The 26216-nt window shown below is 36.4% G+C and overlaps 1 protein-coding gene across 5 annotated transcripts; it reads right to left on the bottom strand.

Moving 5' to 3' along the window:
* Nucleotides 1-26216, bottom strand: LOC107219378 (PDZ and LIM domain protein Zasp). 5 transcript variants are annotated; one of them, XM_046738140.1, is made up of 10 exons: nt 25925-26216; nt 24200-24330; nt 22769-22925; nt 12081-12236; nt 10995-11045; nt 7931-8019; nt 4220-4367; nt 2676-2714; nt 1602-1680; nt 1-280 (listed from the first exon to the last, which is right to left on the bottom strand). In XM_046738140.1, exons 1-9 carry the CDS (start codon nt 26042-26044, stop codon nt 1618-1620), a joined length of 954 nt encoding a protein of 317 aa, XP_046594096.1. In that variant the 5' UTR covers nt 26045-26216; the 3' UTR covers nt 1-280; nt 1602-1617. The 5 variants fall into 5 exon arrangements, with proteins under 5 accessions (XP_046594096.1, XP_046594095.1, XP_046594097.1 ...); XM_046738139.1 differs by lacking the exon at nt 1602-1680 and having other exon boundaries at nt 25925-26212; XM_046738141.1 differs by lacking the exons at nt 1602-1680; nt 25925-26216 and adding an exon at nt 24512-24595.

Below are 26216 nucleotides of genomic sequence, written 5' to 3' on the forward strand. Positions count from 1 at the left end.
TACATTCACCGATGTACTTATAAGTATAGGTATATTTCAATTCGCAACTTCACAATACGCTATTACAGTAGTCGGAGGGTATGGACCTCATTTCCTTGTTCCTAATCATTGTAATTCGATAAAGTCAAGTGTTATATGCGTCTTCGGGTGAATAATAAGTTAACCGTATAACATCGGCAAAATGAATTTAATAATCAGTCTGCCCAAGCACACTGTACATAATCCTCTTGAAGCTGCCACTTTGATGGATCGTCTCGGAAGAGTCATTTAAGGAGTTGACCTAAAATCAAACAGAAATTTCATAATAGGTCAGATTCCGCAGTAGAATTTTTCAGCTTTTATTATTATTACGGTTGGATTCATGCAATGTTGTGGCGCGTTCTATTTATGACGTACGAACAAGCTGTTTGATCAAAACAGTGTTACTGGTTTTCGATTGGAAAGTTTTGAAATTTTTTAAACGTTGTATACTCGTAGTTACACACATATGTAGGCATTAGGACTGCGACTAAATCGTAGACTTTGAATAATCGTCTTTCAATCAATCGATTAATCGAGATTTTCAATTAATCATTTTTCGATTAATTGATTAATCGGTGCTTCCAATTATTCTTTGCTCGTTTGATCGATCAATGAAATCTACGATTAATCGCAATAAATCACACAACGATCAAGCACAGTTTTTCAGAAAGACACTCAAATTTTTAATGAAGAATTTAATCTTCAATATTCAATACAAAATAGCACTCAATTACTTTTGTTTGTCCAGGTTTTATTTTTAACTGCATAGTTGTCTCTGACACTTGTAATGGTTGTGTATAATCTAATAATGATATTTATTAATAGCTTGCCTTGTAGTTTTTCATCTGTAAATGAAAATAAAACCTGAAGCAATTAGAACCTATTCTTCATGTACTTGTAGGTACGTTTCTTTGTCTAGTACGCTTGGAAACGATATTTTTTTGTGAATTGATTATTTCCATTCAAAACTCTGAAACAAATTGTAGGCTTCCGTTTCCGGTTTCAACCTGCGCAGCTACTTCGTTACGTTCCACAACATTGGAACAATAGTTAGCGGTTGTTTTCAAAATATGTCGTTAACACAGCAATCATCTTATTCGTCTAAAGTCTAAACATCAAGTGAACAAGCCCGTATTTATTACTCGGGATGACTCAGCTGCAGAGAATAAATTATCAAACTAAAAGAAACCCGTTCGAGGTTTTACGGCTCCGTAATTTCCCTGCAACGAACCTGTAATGAATGTACTTTTTGCACCACCTGATTTGAAATGAGAAAATATTTACTTGTTACAAATACCGAGCAGAATTGCTTGTCTTTGATGTACCCTCGAACGGTATTCACAAATTAAGCGATTCAATATTCTCCCTTGAGTCTTCCCATGAATCGAGTTCGGTATGCGTAGTTTGCTGACGATAAATAGATATTACAAAACCCGCACCATGTATTGGTATGTAATATTTATATGTATATGCATTGCGTATAAATATCGCACTCTTGTATGCTGTACGTTTTCTACCTAGATGTTTACATGCGTGTAAAATATCATACGTATGTAGGTATGTAACAGAAAGTGACGTACAAATCTGTGAATAATATTAGAAGTCGTTGACGTGATCCTTAACGAAAGGAAGAGGGAAGGGACGTCTATGCAATCCAGCCTTAATCAGACAAACATACGAATTTATTAGTCAAAAGTCACGCCAACGCATATTACCTGTGATCTAATTTCAATTCAGAAAACTCTCACGTAGTTCGTTTATGTACGAAAATAGCAAGTCTAATACAATCGAATTTCACTGATTCTTTTTGGGTAAATATTTACAAAATTTCGGATAAAATTGTGATGAGATTACGCGTGAGAACTGAAAAATACCAATTCGGTTTCATGCTTGTTCAACAATCTTTACGGTAATCAATAATTTAGGGAGAATTATATCAACTAGAGTTTACAGTTCATGCTTTGCCATGCAGGAAACATTATACGTATCAGGCCTTTCACATCTTGGCTTCAGGGCTGCCGAGATGTCGCGAATTTTTCGAATTTCTTTTTATAAATATATGTATTGAAACACGTAAGTGGCTGCAAATAGGATATCGATTTCGTGGTATTATCGAATCACTAATTAAACCCAAGTGACACAGAATTCTTCAAGCTTTCGATTGCATATTCTCTTTGCGAGTGTCTACGATTTTCTTTCGCGGAGCTATACCTACAGGAAGTTGAAGTGCTGAATTTTTTTCCATACTGCAGCGATTCATTCCTCAGCTCTCCGTATACCGACCGAATAAGTATTAGACCCGTATACCGAATAGCGCCTCAATTGTTATTATATTCCTTTCTTTTTATAAAGAAAAGTCCTGTCCAAAAGTCGATCTAATAGCTCAAAAAATGGTCTGAAAAAATAATGTCGGTAATTTTTTTTTACCGTCATTTCCGTGGATCCGCTTTCTAGATTATTTGTGAATTACAACAAAGTCCACATAATATGATTCCGACGTGAAAAGCCTTCGTATACTGTTACCCTTAACTATATACTTACAAAAAATATCTTCAATAATTGGCTAATTACTTATAACTGCGAATAATTTCGATATTGTATTTTTCAAAACTTAAAATGTATTGAAATTTTTTGTCGTGGACATATCTACTTACGTATGCAGCACCTGAGTTCTTGGAAACAGGCTGGTAGACCTGAAAAATATTGCATAAATGTTTTTTTGTTGTTGTTAATTTACAATTATATACGTTTGCGCTATGTTATACTAATGAAAAGTTTTATTTTGTGGGGCTGGCGTGGCGAAATTTTTAAAACATAATGCTTTTATTTATAAAATTAGTAAAAAAGATACAATCAAAAATTCCTGTTATCAAGATTTAGATTATGGTAGTATGTGTCCTGAAAAAAATGTTCAATCTTCCGCGATGAAAGTATATGAGTTAGGCATTTTTGTGCAGCAGTGAGTGACAAGTTTTCACACACTGCCATCGCTGAAGATTGAAATTCTTTTTTAGGACACATTCTACCATAATCTCAATCTGGTTGGAAGGAATTTTTGATTACGTGTTGTTCAGACGCTTAAAAAACGAAAAACTCTGTAATGCCAAAATTTCACCGGAATCTTCCCTTAATAAGTTTTGTCAAAGAATCGATGCTAATTCGCACTTCGTGTTTTATTTCAGTTCGATTATATTTGAGCAACACTCTTATTATTACATCGTTTCCGTCGAGTTTATCCATAATTGAAAGCCAATATCGGAGGAAATATCGAAAGAGTCCCATAACGCGTTAATTCACAAAATGTGCCAGCTGCAGGCAAAAAGTTCATCGCTTTCTTGGATGTGCGGATGATGAAATAATCGAATTAAATTAGCCCTTATGAACGTTCGAGTGCGATTGGAAACCTGGTCGGCTCATCTTTACGATAAGAATAACGTTCCGTGCAAATCTCATGCCAATCGGTTGAACGGTCTAATTAGAATCTGGCTCATAAACAACTCGTAGCCAGACTCGTGAGAGGAAAAAATCACAGAAATCACAATATTTTTTTCGATGCTGAAAGATCGTATTCCAAAGCTTGTTCAAATGTCTCAAAAAATGACGTAGTAACCGACCAAAAACCGAAGTGCGATTGTGTCGAAATCTAATTGGCACGTCTTGGAAATAAGAAGAGTATCGAAACCAAACTTCATCCGAATTAGCTCAGCAATTATTTTGAATTCCTGGTCACAAAATGATCTGTGTTCACATACATCTACTTTTAAAAATACTTGTAAACTTGTATTTGAGTGCCAAAACGTGAATCTTAGGTGATTGTAGGATTGTTTCTCAATCTGACGTTTTTTGCGAAACTAATGTGCAATTCCGTTCACTAAAGATCGTGTCTAAAAAAGGAATACTATTATTACAAGTAGGTGAAATAGCGTCATGAACATTGCTATCGTGAAGAACGTGGATAAGAAGGCCGGACTCCTGGATCCCAAAACGTCCCTAGAATTCCAGCGAATAGACGTTATAATTTTGTTCAAGTGAGCACCGAGTGCAGCCAGTGAAAGACTCCAAATAATTACAGATCACATCGGTCGCCCTGCACTCGGTGAAATCATCGCGGTCTACTCGCTGCAATTACACGGACGACTTACATCGGCCATTCCCCACGGAGTTCGGCTTCCTTAGCTCTAATCTTCATAGATATTACCTTGCTTTGGTTTGCCTTATGTGGCGAGAAAACCCCGGTGCGGGCCGGCTGTCTCACTTCCTGTACAACATCTCCGAGGGCCTCTTCCTGTAGAGCCTTGTACGCTTCGCTTTTGCTTGGGTCATACTTGACTGGCCCCCTCTTCAAGCTAATCAGCAGTCGGCGTTTATAAACTTATAACACGTGCTTACGATCTTTGTAATACCATTACTTGTCAATTTTTCAGGTATACCGAATACCATTCGGTTATAGATGATATAATTTCTTAAGGAAATTCATGCTCATTCCCTTGTGGTATTACATTTTTTTTTACAAGTCATTATATCTCTATAGTTTTTTTTTTTTTTTTTTCAAACGCATCGAAAATAAATTGATTTCTCTAAAGAGGATTGCGAGGGACATTTCAGAAGTAATCTGCTCTATTTTTTGTCCTCTCAACTCACAATCTTTATCGGGCTTGTGACGTGTAAGACTCGGATTGGAGTCCGTCCAGCAATATACGATAAAATATATCAGGGGAGGAATTCCGTTATCGTCCGTCAGAAGTTTCCAAAATTTCCAATGTTAATTCGAATTTTCGAACCATTAAAATTCCTTCAGAATACGTCAAGTTGGAATCACAAACGCCAAAGATTTCAATGGAAAAACGGATAACCGCACAGATTTCGCAATTGGGCACACGGATCAGAGCCATGGTCATATTTGCAGTGATTTGCTGCCACCTGCAAATTCGCCTACCCACTGAATTTTCATTGTGTTATCAACAGACCCCGATACAAGTTTTACACGTCCAACGGGCCCAATAAAGGTTGTTAGTTCGAAGGAAAAAAAACAGGGAAACTTATTTTTGAAACGAGCCACGTACTACTGGACTTATCGCAGATTATTTACTCGCATTATCCGCATTATCGTCAAATATTTTCCTTCCTCGATAATTTGTTAGCTTATGTCACCTGGACATTCGACAAACGCGTCCTCTTTAGATTTCATTTATATTCGAAGGATACCTATCGATTTCAAGGTCGACAACGATGTAGCAAGGCAATTGTTAAGTTACTGTAAATCTAAAACGTTGTTACAGTATTTAATGAATTAGGATGAACAAATTTCAAACTGTTAGTAAAAGTATGCAGACTAGTTACGAGTTAAACATGTATAATAATTGATTACTATTTCTCGTGCACTGACAATCAACTACAGTACTACTACTACGTAAACGTAATATTATTTATTTTATTATGATTATAATCATTTTTTTAAACTTCCCTTTCATCAACTGTTCATACATGTAGGGAGCTATAATATATGCATTTAATGTGGGTCCAAAATTTCTTCCGTTGAAAATTATGACCGATTTCGGGTCAATATTATTATACGAAACTGTTTCTCAGTCGCGTTTTTAAGTCAGACGAGCCATTCCAAGTCGTTCCATGTGAAAACGATAATTTTCAGGGAAAATATCGATCGATAATTTAAAGTTTCCCGAATCGTTTTTCTGTACATTCTTCAACACAAAAAAACATAATGTGACACGTGTTTGGCAAAGAACGATGAAAGGAGCGCGTCCATGTGTCAAAACTGAAATTCGAAATAGTATTTTAAAATCGATAATATGGATGCCACATTTTTTTCGTTAAACACATATATGTATTTATTTTGTGGCAAAATAAGTTTGAAAAACTTGAGGCTTATAAAAAATTTGGATTTTTAGAGAACTTTTGGTCCGACATAGAATGACTTGACGTGGTCCTAAGTGGGCTATTCAAGATTCTATAATCGATCAACGAACTACGGCAAAATAATAAATAGATGAATTGATTTTCGTCGCCAATTGGAATTAATAGATAGTCTCATCGAGCAGAATATCACGTATCCCGAAATCAACAATCAAAGAATATTAATTGTAGGTTATCTCAATATATTTTTTTACGCCTCGATACTCCCCGAATTAATTAGTTAATTGTCAGACATCATCGTACGCTGCCGCAGACTATGGAATTATATTTCTCAGTCTCGACTCCTGATAATTTGTAACGCATCTATTTTTGTTGCGATCAAGGATGCGAAACTTAACAGTATAAATATACGTGATATAAAGAGAACAGGTGGGAACCACGGGCTTATTCTCCGATACGATTATATTCCACGCTGTGATTTTCAGCGTGGTTATTCAGATTTTCTTTTCAGCTCAGTGCACTGTCTAAAGAAGGCTGAAAATTTCACATAGAAACTTCATGGATCTTGTTCATTCCACCTGTTCTTTACACTAGTACATCTTTTTTTCTTCCAGCGCGAATTCGATCGGGGTAACATGTATGATAATGAGATGAATTCAGTTAGTCTTTCGACGAGTCTAGACACGGATCATATTTTAACTATCCACTCTTGTACGGTGTCACAATCGTAGTGATGAATAATTATGCTTTACTGGTTGTAGGGCTTGTGGGAAAAACAATGAAGCATGGAATTAGTGATCCAATAGAGAGCATGGTGGGGGATTTTACATAATTAACTTGACTCGGCCGATCGACGGCCTCGCGAATCCCAGTATTTTATCTGAAAGGTTGATTCTAATTCGGTTTGTTGAACTGTGGCCAGACGTTTTTTGAACAGGTAGCCATTGCCTTCTCTTTCAAGATTTTTGCCTGCTGATGTATTTCTTGTTTTTGTTTCAAGAAGGAAAAATCAATGAAAATTCTGTAAAAACAAACGAATCCGTATATGTATGAATTACGGTTAGCCAGCTGTACAGTCATGCGTGTACAGCTTGTATATTGCATGAATTATAAAATGTACGTATATTGAATGAGCGTAGTCATCCAACTTTCACGAATCACGCCCCTGACGCTCCTACTCTCCTAGTACAACTTATGCTTTCCATTCAATTCAATGCTTTTAATAATTTGTTTTGAAGATTTTTTTGCCAGCTTACTTATGCGTTTGTTTATTTATTTGTTTATTCATTTATTCAATAGTTAGTTTACGCAGATTTATTAATAACTCCAACAGCGCGCGCTTGTCACGTTTTAAATAAAGCGATTAATTAAACAGTATTAAAGACGGGACATTTCATTTGAAACAGATCTTTCTAATATTCATATTCTTATTTTGCACGTCAACAATGTTGGTTGAATTGATATTTTGCATTTCGATTTTCCGATAGCAGACAAATTCGACGTTTGTTTTTGCGATTAAATATTGTTCCAAGGTTTGGTTCACATGTTTGTTGTTATCATTTCAACCTATTCTTCAAACGCAGAAAAATGTATCTCCATTTTTATATTTGTTTCAACATTAATTCTTAATGGTCGAGGTCGAATACAAATTTTCGTACAAAGCTGCGATAGCTTCACACGCAAGTACATAGGATGGAAAAAAGAAGCTGCTCCAAAATTATTCGTGGAGATTAATTCTTGGAAAAAACTTGCACATATTATCAATTGCAATTAGTTTGATGAAAAAATTCAACTTTCCACAAACTTTGAAAATGAGCAAACAGGTAGATCGAGGAGATAACCGATCTGCTTTACTTGGAATGTCCCAATTAAGCTCTATTTTTCATACTGTATATGTGTTAAGGCTCGCAAGCATGATTACTAGTTACTACTAAACTGATCTACTAAACATTGTGCGGTGAAATTGTAAATCTATTATTTAATTGAGAATTAAATAATTATTTCTTGTTATTTTGGAATAAATAATAATACTTACGGAACAGCCGAAGTTTGACATTTGATGGTGTCTGCGATATTTTGTTCGGAGTAGAGTCCAATAGGGGAATTGAATTGCTTATGAACAACCTATTTAACAAAATTAATGCAGAAAGAGTCTTATTAGATAGTACAATCTATTGCGAGAGCAAAATGATATATACATATATATTCAACGTCACAATTTTTGTATTCGTTATTTGTTTTTTGTTTTTTTTTATTCACAATTATTATTGTTTCACAGAAGTTTTAAAGCATGTATATTTTTCACGTCTTCCAAATAACATTTATAGATATCTATTTATGTTACGTATATGTTCGTGATATTATGTACCCAGATAGGTATAATTAAATTTATTTACGTTTCTCACTCGTTAGTAACTACATAGTTTCCTTAAACGACAGTATTGAGGGTAACTTATTCCACGGCATCGATTTTTACAAACAAAATCCTGTTTCAAAATAGGTAACACAGTAAACCCGAATCGTCTTCTATCCGAATCTTCGGTTCTGGCAGTCTTCACCCGTTCTCAAAGTCATTCAAAAACGAGACTTGGCACTGAATTTTTAATTCCATTACAAACGAGCTTTCGTTGAAGGAAAAAGCAGATCAGTGATTTTGTTCAAGGGAAATAGAGAAAATGTACTGTTGATACGGTGATCGAATTTCAAGAAATATATTTCATAATTTTGAACACGCTGGTACTTCTTTTACTACGGAATATTGGTGTTCGGTTACATAAATTTTCGAATCTCACTTGCGAAAGGTACCGGGCCCCAATCAGTTCGGATAATTAATCGACGCTCTACTGTATTACACTGTAACTTTAGTAAATTGCATTTATGCGAAGATGAAAAACCGATCAATCAATCCAGAAATTTCAATCCATGTGAATATCTTTTTATTTTTCTACGGTTAAATATTTGGGTAACGATCTCGAGCCGATAAGTTGGAAGCACCTCTTCGACTTTTATGCCGTTTGAAAAAAGCACACGCCAGCTGCAGGTTTCGTATTATATGATGGGAACTGCACGTACATATTGTAGAATGAAAAATGTAAGGCTGTAGAGGTATAGTAAGTACATTAACATAACGATCGTAGGCAGGGATGAGGAATGACGAGGCTTGGTAAAAAGTAGTGCTGCACGATTTAGCCGGTCTGAAATTAGCCGGTTAAGACAGTTAATTAATTGGGCTAATTAGCTGAAAGTTAGCTGGCCCAATTACCTAATCAGCTAACTTGAACCGGTAAAACCTAAAAATGCAGAAAGTCAACAAGCAAATGAATTTTTCACCCTTCACTTCACTTTACAGAATTATTGTCATCCAATTGTCCGAGGTGCCTGAAAAGTTGATCAATCAATGATAATCGGCTGAGCTGAGAATAAAAATTAACGTCCGTCAAATCGTGATACTTGTTTGGATTAACTTTTCAAAGTCACTTAAGTACTAAGCTCGACATATTTTCGAATAATTTAATACGTGTTATTCCCCAACCGTAGTTAGTACATTATTTAGTAATATTAAAATTAGATTCCCTTAAAAACTTCTCTAGTTTTAAGTGACGAACGTCTATTTATGTGGTATTTTAGTTAGAAGCTTGAAACCAATGGATAAAAAATTCATTTGCTTGTCAACTTTTTGCATTTTTAAATTTGGCCGGTTAAAATTAGCCGATTAGCTATTTTGGCTAGCTAATTACTTTAGCAAGCTAACTTTCAGCTAATTAGCCAAATTAATCGTCTTGGACGGCTAAGCCGGCTAAATCATACGGCACTAGTGAAAAGTATCCTCCGTCAATGTAATGCAAAATGATTGCACACATTTATTGGCTTGTATAGATCGCACAACCCTGACTACAGACATTTAAATATGTATAACAAAGTCAGAATGAAGTATTGTGGTAATATTGATACCGATGTGCAGCCCTGCACATTAATTTAACTGCTTTGCTCCGATGGTCAAACTTTTGCAATATGTCGTTTGTTGCTACAGCAAAAGAGGTCGAATTAGCAAACGATCATTTTAAAGGCAAACGCTACGAATGTGCTGCAGGCCTGTACAGCCGGTGTATTTTTCTATGTAGATTAATAAACGTTCAATTACATTTTTCTGTAGAGAACGAATCCAGGGCGTTCCTTTCTTGGTGAACATTTTTTTCGCGGAAAGTTTCTTGTCGCAAATATACATTCTGATTTGCTTCACGAGGATATTTCAATTTGGAGACTCCGTTGTAGAATTTTTTAGATATACCGTCTGAAGGAAAATTCAGACCGAAATCTGTCACAATTACAGGCATTTGAGGAGGAATATTAATTTAAACTGAAATTTTTGAAAATTATACAACTTTTTCATCGAGACGATCGAACGTTGTTATTGGAAAATCCTTATTTCTGGAGGTAAAATTTTGTTTAAGCATTTTGTAATTGACTGATTTTTTCTCAAACAAGTCCGGACAGCCCTGATTCACAAGTAACTGTTAGGTAATTAAATTTTAGAAAAACCTGCAACATTTTTCCATAAATTCCATAGAAAAATTTCCATCAAGGCTGTGTGTGCGTTGCTAGAAAACTGCCGCAGGTAATAATAATGATATGCATACACGTATTATATAAATGCTGAAGATATACATATATGTATAGTTGAACACAGTAAAAACCATACGTAGGATAAGTAGGTAGATAAAAGGTATGTACGACAACTACGGTATAAGTGAACAGAAGGGAGTTTTTCTTTCGTTTAAATGCTTGCCAGAAAAAATTAATGACAAGTAAAAATAGTTATTATGAGTTCGTGAGAATGATAATACGTAGAGAAGAGAATAAAGTAATTAAAAACGGCACAGGAAAAATATACCTAGGTAATTGATGAATATTGGCGACCATGAAAAACCAGCAAACGAAATTCAACCCAAAAACGTGTACAATATTATATGATTCGCCATTTGCAGTTACACAACCGTTCGTACGCATGTATCGATGTACGTACACGTTTATATACGATTGTGTATTTGAAAAGCGCAGTGTCTTAAGCAGATAAGCGATTTGTATAAAATGATTCAAACCTTTGGAACATCATTTGGTCCCAACACTCGCTGCAGCACTGTTTCTGCAACCTGGTGAAGATGTTTTATTAAACGTTTATAAATTACCACGTTTATTTCTTCATTATTCACAATTTTTTAGTAGCCTTAAGTATATATGTATATTTATGTATAAATAAGTTGACATTTATATTCATAGATCGTAACATCAAAAGAAGGATAATTTTTTTTATTCGTGTTATTTTCATTACCTCTCGTCTCTGCTGAAATCCACTGTTTTCACTCTAAGATTAAAAATTTTTCTTTACAACCAAGACACTGGCAAAGATTTCTGATAAATATTCAAATTGACGTGCGTGCTGATACATGTCACCTCTTTCACGCATCTCTTCATACGCGTTGCCATTACATTTAATTTTTTATTTCATCTTACAATTCGGATTACCGGTGACTGCTGTTAAACAGCTATAGTTATCGCGATTCATTATTATGTTTCGATAAATTGTCAAAGAAAAAAGGAACAGAAAGAAAAAAAAATTAAATTTTGACTCACCCATTCAACTTCAACAACTGACAACAACATAAGTACGTTTACAGGACATGATTCGATCCCTTTTCACATCAAGAATTCAGAATTACGAGTTAACAATTATCGCTCACTATAGACACGAGATATTAACAATAAGATTTATTAATAATGGGGGGTTCTTACAACATTGTGTAAGCAGGTGTATGCGTTTAACTCGAAATCTATAGAGGATTATGTAATATATTACACATACATAACATATTATTAACAAGATTTCCGTGTGTACCAAACACCTACACCCGAATATTCAATGTGCATACGTGGTAAGTCATCTGAAATGCAAGAAGCTTGCGCAGCGATAAAAATAAGTAGGCCCCTTCTACAATTTTCAACAAATATCATAGCTCCCGTACTTCTTTACACAAAATGTATTCGCTCATAGCTGTTATAGGTATAGAATCGCGTCGAGGAAAAGTTCTTCCGTATATCAGGTGACCACTCGCTGCACAATGTTACAAACAATGATCGACTGATGATTATTTACGGTACATTGTTCGTTTTACCAAATCAGTACGTACTTTTTGCTTCATTGCCACCTCAGGCAGTGGCGCATCGTAATGATGAGGCGCGGCTCTGATCATCGGGTTGGGATGATGACGCAGATAACACTCTCCGAGGGGTGCGTCTTTCTTGACCTTTGCTCCGGGCAACACCAACGGTGTTGTGCGATAAGGCTGTCGAATACATCAAATATCAATCATTGTATTACAGACCTTCGAAGGTTTGCATATATGTGTTATGTGTATCGGTTGATGCTCGAAAATCATTTTTTTATCACTCGTACCGTCTGACAAATATAATTGTAAATTGAAAGAGGGCGAAAAATTGCTAAACGATTCCCTAAAAATTATTCACGAATATTTTAATAATAGCAATAATCTTATTTTAATTATTATTCAATAACGTGATTCACGTGCCAAAGTATGTGTGAAAATTTCGACCAAATCTTGTGATGGCTAAAATTGAAAAACTTACTCATCGAAATTTTGGTCGTAATAAAAATTTCACACAAAAGTATACTTCGTTGCAAGACTTTTTTTTGTTTTTGTTTTTGTTGTATAATAATCAGACGTCCCTGTGTAATCATGTAATCATGCTAAATATTACGGGTAAAAGTAGGCAGTCGTATGAAAAAGCTATATGGGAACACAGAACGATTCGTCGGCCAGGGGGTGTAGAAATAGAGTGGCGGTTATTTGAACATCCGTTTATTAGCACTGTCCTCAAATTATAACGCGTTCGCGTACCACAGCCAAAATGCCCGCAACATCTTTACGGTGCATCGCGTCAATGTATAACGACCCGTTAATTATTTGACGGCATATCGCGAAGAATAAAAGGGCGTTTTCATTTAACAAAGGCTGCCGAATACCTGCTACAGGAATAATTAATTAGCCGAAAGTGACGACCCGCTGGAGTCGATAATAAAGCAAGATGCGAGCCCACGCAGCGTGTTACAAAAATAAATCTTTGATAGGATCCGACGCCGAGACGCATGCAGACGACTGACGTACGCCGCATCGGCGTCTCGGTGCTTTGCTTGCGATGCGAAGGAAAAGAAACGGTTAAAACTGATCAACGTTCATTCTGCAACCATCAAGATTATATCCGCTGCCTTGTGCAACCCGGTTGCTGTTTCAAAATTTACTTAGGTATGTACATCGGGGTTCTTGATGGACTCTCGATGTGCTTATCAATTTTTGGTTTCGTATAGATGTACCTTCACGTGACGGTAAACATTAATACGCCTATGTATGTATATATATATATATACATATATAGGTATGATAACGTGTAATGCGAAAACTACTTTTGAATGTTCACAAAACGGTGGTGAGCTCAGGTTACGCGGTAAAAATTTGGCAACGGGTTTGCTGTTGTGTCATATTGGCAGTTATGCCCGCTTAGTGTGGAAACATGAAAACAAACTAAATTTAGGGAGACCTCGCAGTCCCACGGTAAGACGGTATAAACGGCCGATCATTTCGATTCGACAAAAACGTTTTTTTGACACAGCATGTGGAAAATGCCACTTTTCGATACAATGCGGAGAATCGAACTTTGCGCACAGGTATGGGTAAAGTTGCATTTTACGCAGTAATAACGATGATCGAAATCTAATTATTTTACGCATACTACGTCAGAAAATATCGCATGAAACACGTGCGTAAGTTTTACGCACTCGCTGCGTAATATACCCTACTAATCGAGGAACGGTTGTCACTCACACCTCGGCTGTACTGTCATTTGATATTTGGAAGCTGGCGATGAAATTTCAAATGACGTATCACAAATACCTTTGCGAATCGAATCGTCAAACGATTTTCTATAGAGACGGGGAATTTATCACATTTATATATGCAGATCGCTCGGCGCTGTTTCTACGAACATATTACGGTATGCATTTTTATCGTTATTGTTTTCTCCGTCAGTTTGTCGAAGGAGTTTTTTCCAAGCAAGTAGTCAGGTAAGTATATTCGCGCGTCACTGAGCCAGGAAAAGGTTCGAGATCTTACTCTGTGATGAAGTTTACAAAAAAGTAAGCGCGTCATGTACGTCTATACATACGGTTGAACACGTATTACATCACCGCGGTACGTATTTATACATTCTTACGGCTCGACAAGTTTTCGGGATTTGCTCGAGATCGTTTCGCGGATTCCTTTTTTTATTCAATTCCTTTAATACCGCCGTTGCCGTGTCGAATTTCCAACGAGATACGAACTCTTTGTATATTTTCACACCGTAAAAATTGTACGGTTTCCTGTGAAGAACAATAATCGTCAAAAATCTTCAATTGGACTGTAAGGTATTCCGTATGCATATAATTGTACGGAGTTTGGCGAGGGAACGGCGTTGCGATATTTACATCCGATATATGCCAAATTATAATGATAATTGAAAAATTTGCCGATTTTTTTTTTTATAACTAGAAGCGTTGCGTAATGGCGCGGTATCGCGACGTATGAAAATTTCATTATAAATGGGTCAGGAACAGTGTAATATTACAGGGTAAGCAACAGTGATTCTCAAAATAGACGAAGGCCCCCAGCTGGCAAAAATAACACACACTGACCACCGTCCGATTTCACGACAGAATCGCTCATTCCTGGATTTCCATTAAGAAATCATCGGAAATCGATTATTTCAGCTCGTCGTGTGAAACAAATGAAAAAAGAAAGAGAAATAATGCACGTATATAATTGCAAGATTATCGATAAATTCTATAAATAAATACAGCTGGCTACCGTATATTAATCAGTTAGTGTCTTTACGGTCGAAAGTAGAAGCCAAAACAAACACTTTTCTTCTCATTTGTATAATTAGCCAGGCATAAAAGATTGATTCAATTGCGAATAAAAGATTTTTAATATATATTTTTTTTTTTTTTTCATGTATAGAGTGCATCTGGAAAGGACGGGCGATGAATTATAAGAGAATTAAATAGAATCAAACTAGAGTGGCAAATGCATTCATATTGTAGGTAATCATTAAAGTATCGTTTAATATGCCAATCATTGAACATTTGGTCCAATTGATCTACGGAATTGTTTAGTTCATGGCTTGCTTTTAATCGTTGAAAGAGATTCGCCAATAGTGACACGTCTCGAAATAAAGTGCGATACAAGACAATATCCAACAGCTGACATTTGACAGCTGCTAGCCAATTGCGTAATAACAACATTTTGTTAAAAATTCTCCTTTCTTAAAGCAAGTTGAATCAGGGAAATCGATACTTGAGTTTCTGCGTTGAAGCCATCGAGGAAAAGTCGCAACATCGGGACACATTCGAATAAAAAAATTCATCTTACGAAGCTGCTAAGGCCGGATGCAAAACTGTTGCTTACACGTTTCACGTATTTCGTGATTTACTAACCCAGATTTCTACCGTAAAAATAGCATTGGTTATGCTTCAAGCTAAACGTCCAGCTATCATCGTTTGGTTTTTGTCTCGATTAAATGTATTACAAAATACTGAATAACGTGTAACTAGTGAAAAAACAATGCAAATCATCGCTGAAGAATAAATTAAAGTCGAATGATCTCGTCGTATGAATTATGATCATTGAATCTTACAACCGTTCGTACAATTAATAAGAGTCAAATTAATCACTGCGTCGATTTATACAAAACGCTTGATTCTTGGGGGTAAAAATTCTTCTGCTGATTGGCCATCGAATCTTAAGATCTCTGCAGTCAATAGGACCGAACTTTGTTAGATCCGTAATCTCAAAAATCGATAGATGACTGGAGTTGTCTTTAGCTTACATTCATATAACTAGATTTTACTTCCACTTTTATAAACTTTTGAGGAATCCATAATAAAGGAACACCTACTTTTAGATTTATTTACAAATAACCAAGCGCGAGAAAAAGGAACGAAACAAAAATTCACCGACGAGATTCAAACCCTTATAAAGTATTTTACTGAGTTCCCTTTTTTTTTTTCATATTCACGAGATTCTTTTTTTCTTCGGATTTTTTCGACCCAAATGTTTATCAGCCACCTCAAAGTCATCCTCCACAATGATTAAAATTCTAAAAGAATCACTTTTCCCTCCGTTGTCACTTTACTCTTACTCTCTTGAGGTTGATGTAGTCACCAAGGTATGTTCACGTCCGTTCACTGTATAAAACATGCAAACCTACGCGTTGACGTAAGTGCAGTAAAAAATACTACGATATATTTTTATATTTCTAAACGAATGGATTTTCGATTTTTAAAGTGCAATTTCGAGGATAGTAGCATCGACGCTATACTTTAACGACTCAGCTGGTATGAAAAACGAGATGCTAAAAAAGGTGATCGGGAAAAGACGATCAAGTGGAAAAAGAGAGTCGACGGAACAAGTAAGACACTGATCCTACCCAATAAACGGCAGCCTCTTCCTCCTTCGGATGGTGTTCAATGGTGTAACGGTAGGTCGTGGAGTAGGCAGGCATGGTATTTGAAATTTCTTCACACAATGACAAAAATTTATTTTGTTTTTCTTTTTATCTGCACGAGAGGTGTTCACCGTTACGAAGCGCGGCCGGTACTACCAATATCCAACGTTTTCAGTTCACTTGCAGCTCGCCCGGATTTCCCGCCTGCGTCGTATTGACACCAACATTCTCCGCGCATGAGAAGTCAAAAGCTTTGAGTTATAGAGAAACTTGAATAGCAACCCTGGTGAAAATTTCATTCCAAAATCCGATGGAAGATCCATGAATTTTTTATTTTTTTTTATCAACTTTCCAAACAACCATGGGAAGCCCTGCTTATCGAGACTTTTCGTATAGTGGATGGAGAATTGATATGAAGTTTCATAGTAATTTGGAAGAAGTTAGAAACGCATGAAAAGTTTAAAAAAAAAAAGTTCAGCTGAAACAATGACTTTTACAGCCAAATTTGGTTTTATGCAATATGGTGGGAGAATATGCACTACGCTAATCGTTTGGTGGTTGATTATAAAAATTCTTTTCAATGTAATTATATTACTATTTATCAACGCAATGTAACAAAAAAAAAACAGCCAATCGCTTGCACAAAGTTCATCGTCTCTTCATTTTCGTTTGACATTGCTCAGTCACACCCATACTTTGGGTTCCTATAAATTTCAAAGTAGAAAAAAGAAAAAAAAAACCAAACACCTGCGCGTTCTGAGGAGAGGAAATTTTTTTTTGCTACAAATTTTTTAACCTGGAGATTTTATATTGTATTTGATGTCAAATAGCACGTTTCCGAAAAAACAGACGAATTGGAACTCTTGAGTCCGAAACAAAAAATTTCAGTTACATTTGTCGGAAATATGCAATGTCAATGTTTCTTTTCACAGTGAAATTGTTGAAAAAAAAGGTTGCTGGCAGAATGAATTTGCTCAGATCTTTCAGCTGCCAAATTTGATCGGTATACTGAAAATCTCATAAAAATTGGCGGAAAATCAAATTCAAAAGATCTCATCCATTCCCGAGGGTGAATTTATACAGTTGTAGGTTAGTGATAAAATCACTTCCGAGTGAGTATAAAGAAATCGCATCTGTTTAGGTCCAAGGGTACTGCTTTTTTAATAACTCGCAACAATATTGAAATGTAACTGTGTAAGGAATCTGTCGCTTGCAAACGTTGTATTTTTATGTAAAAATTGAATCATTTACGAAGGCAATTTTCGTAGCCAAGGTCTGATCATAATTGCTGCAGAGCATACTTCCAATATCGTTCTTTGTCCCGACTTCGAATCACTCTGTCAAAATATAACAAGGACTGTCTCAAATCAGTAAAAAGGACAGTTGGAGACACGGTCATATAAATAGGGTTTAAAAAGTTCGGTAATGGCGGAACCGACTCTGGTTCAGCGAAAAAGGCCGAGAGTAAAGACTTTTGGAGGGTAACGTGCTTTTTTAACTGAAGCTAGGTGAGGATAGTCAAGCATACAGGATCAATCGATGTACAGAATCGACTTTGAGAGTACCGGTGAGGCAATATAAACTTAAACAGAGGGCTCTTTAGACCGTATATCGTTATCTGCTTTTGCTCAAATCTCACGCTGCTGTCGCGACCCAGGCGCCAAAACCTGAAGCTCTTGAGCCCTCCGAGGCGCCGGTGGATCCCAACAGCCCCCAGTCTCTTAGCGACATTAGAAAAGAAAAGACGGTTATTCCTCGTGCATTTGAAATAAAAGTCAAAGAAACGATGTAATTCACTGCGTTTAAGTATTATTTATCATCCCATTTATAATAAGTCGAGAATAGACATAAATAACGTAGGTTGTCAGTGAAAAATTAAAGGTGATACGGTAACTTTGCGTGTCGATATATTGCATGTACGTATCTAAGTCCTGTAAACTTCAAATCTTTTTATCGAAGTATTTCCGAGATCGTCGTCGGAGTTTGCCAAGATGGAAAGACAAATAGACAGACTGACACGTTGCTAAATAGCACATTACGCAACAAGGGAATAATCGACTTTTATTTCCCTGTTGCATGTAGGACTTTATTTCCGGCTCAAATCTTTGAATCAAACTATCATTTGAATAAAATTATCCTCTATTTTTGTTACAGTGTACATTTCTCCTCCTGAACTCAACGATGTCTTTTGCTTCGAGTATTGCTTGGAAGATTTTTGAAAATAATACTTCACCTAAGCAACTCGCATTAATGTCCGTATGAAACACGTTAACTGACTTTTTGTTTTTTACGTAATACGTATCACGTATCAATGAAACCGAAACAGACAGCAAAAGACTATTTATTGAAAAGCGAACAGAAAAAGTTTGTGTGTTTGTCAGGAGAATCTCTAATTACGATTAGATAGTATTTATACTACCTTCTGACTAATAATAATATCAGAAATAGTAGAAATAGAAGAGATCTAGGAAACTTGAGTCACCTCATTGTCGCATTTATTGATCAAAAATCCAAATACATGTTTCAAAGTGAAAAAGGAGAAACTGGTCCAAAGTATCAGCGTTTCTTAGGCCACATGCGTGACGAGTATAGGATACACAGCGTCGAGCTTTTACATAGCGATGAAGAGCATCGAGTCAATGAACTTCGTGCACCGTACTGTTAAGTGCTAAAAATCAATTGAAGAGCTCGCAAAGTGGCCCTATTCAGTCCGGATGAGAAGGTGCCAAACTTTCCCAGTATTCTATTATACGTACTTATTGATGTTTCGTAGCTGCTGTCGTCTAAAGTTAGCAGCGACTGGCACGTGCAACCTTTTCGACTCCCGACGTATTAAGTTGAACGCGAGTTATTCGAAGGCGAACTCACGGCTTGATCTTGATCGAAAGAGACACAGGGTATTTACACGCGGATTAAGCGAATCAAATCTTGAGAATAGATGTGAAATTGATCAAACAAGAATCAGCAATATGTGCAATCGGTTGGTTATAGCAGCGAATTCTTGGCCTCTGCGTGAAGCAATCGATTTTTTGTAATCGTAGAATTGCGGTAGGGAATAATAATTTTTTTTTCCCGAGGAATTTTTGTTTTACCTCGAAATATAATATTCTCAATCTGAATTACCATTTACGACCTCTTGCCTTCAAATTTCAATAATTTATGTCTTATCCAATTTTACTGCTGACAGGGTGGATTATTTTAATCACTCAAAGCAAATATCCCGCAAGAAATAAGAGTCGCAAAAAAAGATTTCATTGTTAAACAAAATTTAAAATGTTTCGTCTGGAAGAGATACAAATAATACATACGAGTCGTTCCAACGTCGAACTGCAGACACTTTAAAAATGGTTAGATTTTCTAATCTTATGAAACTTTGTGAACATATTGTCTACGATCCGAACGAATTCCAGCAGATGCTCTCAAATTTTATATACATGTTCCGAAGGACAATTTCATTAGCTTTAAAATGAGCCCCATCCGGCCCGTGTACGATGAATAGGTCCGAAAATACGAGCGTTTGAAGAACAGCGTCCGCAAGTGTTTTGTCGTTTTTTCTTTTAATTTTCGATCCCGCGAAACCACGAAAATATTGACACTAAAATTCGAGAAAAATCGGAGAATTATCTCGAACAAAGTTCTACAAAGTTTCATAAAATTTGAAAGTATCGATGTAAAGTTCGCCCACGAAGTGTGCGGTTAGACGCGTAATGACTCACATATAGGCTTTCCGATTGAATTTCAGATTTTTTCACAATCTTTGAATTCGTTTTCAATCCCGTCATCTGTTGGTTCGAATGATATACGAATGACGTTCAGATGCGCATTTTAAAATATCGTAAGCCAAGGTGATGATCTTATCTCGTGAGCTTGTCGTGTGATTTTGAAAAAACAGCTAATCGTTGTTTTCTCTTCGATTTCCTTAACGATTTTGAAATTTCTCGTTTCATTCTCGAATCCCTGATCCTTTACAAAGTCGCTCTCGCAGAAAAAAGAAACCCAGCTTGGGTGTAAATTCGCACCAAGAACAAAGTCAAGGATGAGAATTTACAGCCAATTCGAGGTTTCTTCTTCCACGAGGACCTCTAACCGCAGATCAAAGGTTCGCGAACCTTTAATACGACCTGAATCGAGTATAAGGCGTATTTTACCCGATATCGAGAAAAATAAAACGAAAAAAACAAATTTGACAGGAGAGATTAGGAAAAATCGAAACCGAGCCGTTCCGCTGTTGGTACAGAGTCAATTATCGCGATGCGTCTGTTGCGCAAGAAGTAAATCAGGTATCTGCATTCATCGCGCAATACGGTGCGTGGGTGTCCGTAGAGCAAAATCTGCGTCGGTTGGGTGCGGAAAATGTCTAAGTAAATGTCGCGACGTGGTTGAAGGTATACAGCGGTGGCGATGGTAGTTTCGGTGCAAAAGTGTTATTAATAGAAAGCAACAACCGCTGCCTCGGCGGACTTTCCGCCATGAAGACTCGCCAACGAAAATATTCACTCGCACTTGGCGCCCTCACGGAGACACGTCGCACGTTTGGTACGTTACAGGAAAGCGTGATAACGAATGCCACGAACAATATATTTTCAATGTAATAAACAAAAGCATTTTTTTTTCTCTTCATATTGTTGCAGTCATCGGAGCGAGACAATCGTGCGCCAATTACTCTCACAAAAATACGTTGACTGTATGTAACAAGTAGTTTGGCCAAAAAGCAAAACCGCACGGTTCCTGCGCTGTTAGTGTGCGTGGTTGAGAATTTGGGCGATGGTAAAAAAAAAATCATTGAAATCACAGCAGAGATCTATGCCAAACTTTTTACATGATCTGTTATCCGAACATGTACGTGACATACGTTAAAACATATTTCAATGGCAGAAAGGTGGCGTTCGATGTTCGGTGAGTTGTTTCGAAAAACGTCAAAGTTGGCGTCTGTCATTTTGAAACCGGAAGTGGGCGTGGGACGAAAAGCTTATTGGAACGTCGTCTCGGTGAGAACATTATACTGTATACTCTCGCCTATGGGCCAATCCATTAAGCTTCGGCAAGCTTTTTAGGGTAGAAATTTCGATTTGGCTTAAATTTGAATACGTGTAGTTTGCACTGATTGTGAATTAAGAAAATCACTAATTTTTCGGTCTTTAGGCCTTACTGTTTTGCAAGAACACGTTGATCAATCTTATCGCCTTTTCGAATTGGACCTTTGTCTTCGAATTTTTATCACTTCCTGTCGGTAGAAAAAAGTATAACCTAACGAGTTCGATTGTTAAAAAATAGCTCGATATTTCTGAATATGAAATCTATTTTGAGGTAGATTCTCCGGAAGCGCCAATAAATACGTTTACTTGTTACATCGTGAGCCATGTATATGCGATTGTTAAAGAAATTAATTATTTTATTTTTTTTTGTTTGAAAAAGCACATATTTTGAAGTATATCCTGAAATTCACTAACAATACTAGACCTCTATCCCGTAATACTTACTTAAGAATATTATACTTCAATAAAACAAACACGTTTCAAACAAATGTTTTTCTTTAAAATTAGTAAACCGTTTCTCTGAGTATAAATGGAATAAAATTTTGATTCTTGTATCACTATCACCAATAAAATGTTTATCGTGCCAAGGCTGATACTTCGGGATAAGTCAATCGTGTTGTACTACTTATGCCAACGATTGCCGTAAAATTCCCTAAGTGTGTAGAGATCGAAAAATATGTCTAAGTTTATTTCTGAATAATGGAGGGTCTTTTTTACAGTATAATCACGCTAATCCTGTCTTTCAGTCTCGTAATATTTGAACAATCAGTTCTATTCCCCATTCGTCTCACAATCGGCAATCGTAACAAAATTACCTGTAATTGGTTTTTTGCTTTCAATTAATTCATGGCGGTTTGTTGTGACTCATATTTCTCACAAGATGAAACACAAGGATTTTTAGAAATTTCTTCGATCAAAAATATAACTTTTCTCAAATCGTACAAAGAAGTATTCAAACTCACTAATATCCGTGATTTCGAGCATTGGGTTAATTACTGTTCCAACGACGCATTTGTTTTCAAATCACAACTGCTTGAAAAAAAATTGCGAAAAGTGTCTCGACGGTTCGACGTTAGATAACCGTTAATTTTTTCCAACTGCGACAAAGTGGGGGTAAAAAAAAAATCAGGGAAAACCCGTAATTTACCAGAAGAGTCCGTCAATTCGAAACATCAAAGTTCCGAATTCAGACCGAGTGTGCGGTTCGAATAACACGATCACTCTGAGTAATCTAATACTTGATTGAAGCCTACGGTATATTTATAGGTTGCAAAGAGTTATACCTGGTAAAGATAATGGCGCTCAGCTCGAACCTCGTCCATGTGTTCGTGGGGCAGATCGAACGATTCCTTTGAATACCGACTGTTGCATTCCTCTTGTGCCAGGGGCGGAGGAACCGGACTTTTCGGTAATATTTTTGTCGGCTGCGGTATCTTGGTTCTGTGGGAAATTAAACAGAACTGAATTTCGTTTTCATTCGCCGTTATTAATTTGTTTAAGTTTACTTCATTCTTTACGGTTATACATGCACGATAGCCTGCGTTATTGGCACACATCAATACACGCCAGAAACTCTAATTGTGTTCGTGGCTTTGTATCGCGGTCGACAAGTCGAATGAATTATCGCTGAACAAACTCGGTTTGCAACGCGAATATAAGGCAACCCGTGCGAATGTAGGCATGGATGTAATAACCCGAATCTTCGAAGCTTGCCAGAATTTTTTTTCTTTTATTCAAGGCGGAATAGCGTTCCACCGATCGCTGTATGAAGACAAGGCTGGACACGTGCTGCGGTCTGTTTAGCCGATTCAGCAATTAAATGTCACGAAATTTTATCACCTTGGCACTGTGACACGACCATCCCTGACAATCTTTATATCAAAACACACGGCGCGTCTTGTATTTTATATATACCTAGCGAAAGCTTTGGTAGAAAATTCTTGGTAACACTAGAAAATATTGAAAAATTTGTAATTTTGAAAAAGTATTATTATTTTGTGAAATTTTTCTTCTCAGCTTTTTTTTTATTAGATAACGCGTATTGTACAATTAGGTGTATCTGATATCTGTAGATATGCAGGTGTAATAAATATTCAAAATATTTTTCCGTAAATTATTTACGAACGTTAATATGCATGGGTGGATCACGAAGCATTAGCCACCCTTTTGGAGTAAAAATTTCGATTCGGATATTGAAATTTGAATATATTATAGCGTACACTGAGATATGAAAATTCTCCAATTGTCAGTTTTTTAGGCCTGACCGTTTTGTAGAAACACATTGGTCAATTTTACTTCTTCGAATTGGCACCTTTGTCTTAAAATTTTTTGCACTTTTAGTCGTTGAAAACAAAATTTGACGCGATGGGCACTTCGTCTAAAAAACGTTGTTATTCCCGAATGTGAAATCTGTTTTAACGTGAACCCACACGATGTACCAAAACGCGTTTTCCTATCACTTTGAGCTCTGTGATACGTTAAGTTAAGCGGTGACTTCTCATCGTCAATCGCATTTCTTCGGATTATGTATTACAAACGTTATAAACTTAATTAATGGTGCGAAAATAAATGAATTCGTAGAGGTAAGTTAAAAATTTGCATTACGAAAGTGTAACATACGATTAAGGAGTCGGAGGAATTCGTTGTGGTAAAAAAAAAATTTTCAAATAATTTTTAGGCAAGATTAGTAATGGTGGTTTACTCTGGGGTCAAACCTTTCGACAACAAGCTTAACAGATTCAGACTTTTGGAGGAGATGCTGCGCGTCGACGTGACGCACATCTCTGGCGTCGTAGTCGTCGATTTTCTTTATCACGTCACCCTTGAGGAGGTCTTCATTCTCCGACTGAAACACAAAACAAAACTCAAATTGTGGGTCTTGGGTTAAGCGATCGACCAATTGTTCTCACGTCAATTATGGCTAATAAGGTCGCGAGTTGTTAAATCGTCACATCGCATCGGTTCCATACGGGTTTAATGAATTTTCATTCGTCTTACGCTAATTGTGAGTGGCTATCAATGTTTACCATATTATCCTCACAAGTGCTAACTGAAGTCAACGATTGACGGAGTAAATGTGATTGTTGTTTTATCATGGAAATTAATTTTTCCAACACTCGCTGGTAAGTTAAATTTTCAAAGCCTAAGGAGCGTGCCTGAAGTGTCTCATTTACGAAACAGTGCGATAAAACAACGTTGGCGCATGCGCGCAATTAAAAGGCTACATTTTATACACTAGAGCTTTCTTTGGCACATGCCCATTTCATTTGACGGTTACGGAAGTGTACGCTAAATTCTGATTGAAAAAAAACAAATAGTAAGCATTAAATGAAATGGTGCCCGACTACCAGCACATTTATGCTATATAATAACTAGAACATATTTACTTCTTATTACCAGACGTAAGAAGCCACGTAATATCACACGTTAGCTTATAAGACTTACATGAATATAATTACAATCGACGTAAAAAATATTAACCTTCGATCAACTGAATTTCGAAAGTATTGCTCTCCCTGTTATACCTATGATTTAATCTGATCATACATAACTATACATATTAGGGTGTTTTAAAAAAACATAATTTGCGATTTTCCATCAAGGCACCCTCTAAAAAGTTCATTTAGGTCAAAAGAAAGATTCAGTAAAAAGATGAGCGTTCTACGTTACGTGGAAGATCGCGCTCAGTTGATTTTTCACTTTTACACATTTTTATAAACTTATGAAGTATCGTGAATGAATCTTTTTTTTTCTTATTGCTTACATCCATCATCATAATATCAATTTACGTCACAAAGAAGACCCACACTTGTGATATTAAGTCGCCAGTTGATGTTTGAGAAGTGTACAGCAAACGATATTTTACATTATTAATTCAATATCTCATAAAATAGTTAAAATTTAGTATGAACTTTTAATTCAGGAGAATAAGATTCTCGGTTGATATTTTCTTGCGTTGTGGATCGTGATTTCAGGCTCGTATATAAATGTCAGGAAAGAAATAATGATTGCAGTGCTGCAACGTGTTTATTCATAAATTCAGAAAAAATGTGAAAAAAGTGAAAAATAAATGAGCGCGATCTTCCACATAACGTAGACCGCTCACTTTTTGACAGAATCTTTCTCCTAAGCTGAACAAACTTTTCAGCTGATGCCACGGTGAAAAATCGTAAATTATTTTTTTGTAAAACACCCGAATACATACCACCTATATTCATACTTTATACATACGGGCGCATTTTTGGTAAAATCACTCACGAAAGTGAATGATTACCATGCTTACGAATGATCGTGTAGTGATGAAAACTTCTTCGCAACTGAGCAGATTTGATTTTTTTACCCCAATTTTGTTAATAAAATAAAAAAAAATAAAAAAAATGAAATGTAAAGAAATTTGAAACTCAATCGCACGGATATGCACGAAAGAACCTTCAACTCACCCGGGTGACGATGATAGGTGTCCCTAAATCAACACCACCAGCTATACGAAAGCCCCAAGGCTGATCGCGGTCCCTTCGCTTTAGTTTAACAACGACAGTTTGTTTCTTGCTGACGGTCATGATGTTTCGGCAACAACGATGCAGCAACAAGGAAGAATGGGAATCGGATCTGATTGGAGTCTACAGAATTTCGTTGCGACAAAAGTAATCTCAAGCTCGCGAAGAGATATCAACGTTGATCAAGTACGGCCCAAATGCTGTTATACGTCAGGAGCTTCTGGTGAACTGCAGA

Source organism: Neodiprion lecontei, chromosome 4 (assembly GCF_021901455.1).
Source record: "Neodiprion lecontei isolate iyNeoLeco1 chromosome 4, iyNeoLeco1.1, whole genome shotgun sequence".
NCBI classification, from domain to species: Eukaryota; Metazoa; Arthropoda; class Insecta; order Hymenoptera; family Diprionidae; genus Neodiprion; species Neodiprion lecontei.

What these genes read in the sequence shown, in the direction of transcription:
- LOC107219378 (XM_046738139.1), bottom strand. Translation starts at nt 26,044, where the DNA reads ATGACCGTCAGCAAGAAACAAACTGTCGTTGTTAAACTAAAGCGAAGG. An exon ending in ATAAGGCAAACCAAAGCAAG is followed by an intron (nt 2,715 to 4,219) that starts GTAATATCTATG and finishes AATATTTTTCAG; the next exon opens with GTCTACCAGCCTGTTTCCAA. An exon ending in AGAACTCAGGTGCTGCATAC is followed by an intron (nt 281 to 2,675) that starts GTAAGTAGATAT and finishes GTTTGATTTTAG; the next exon opens with GTCAACTCCTTAAATGACTC.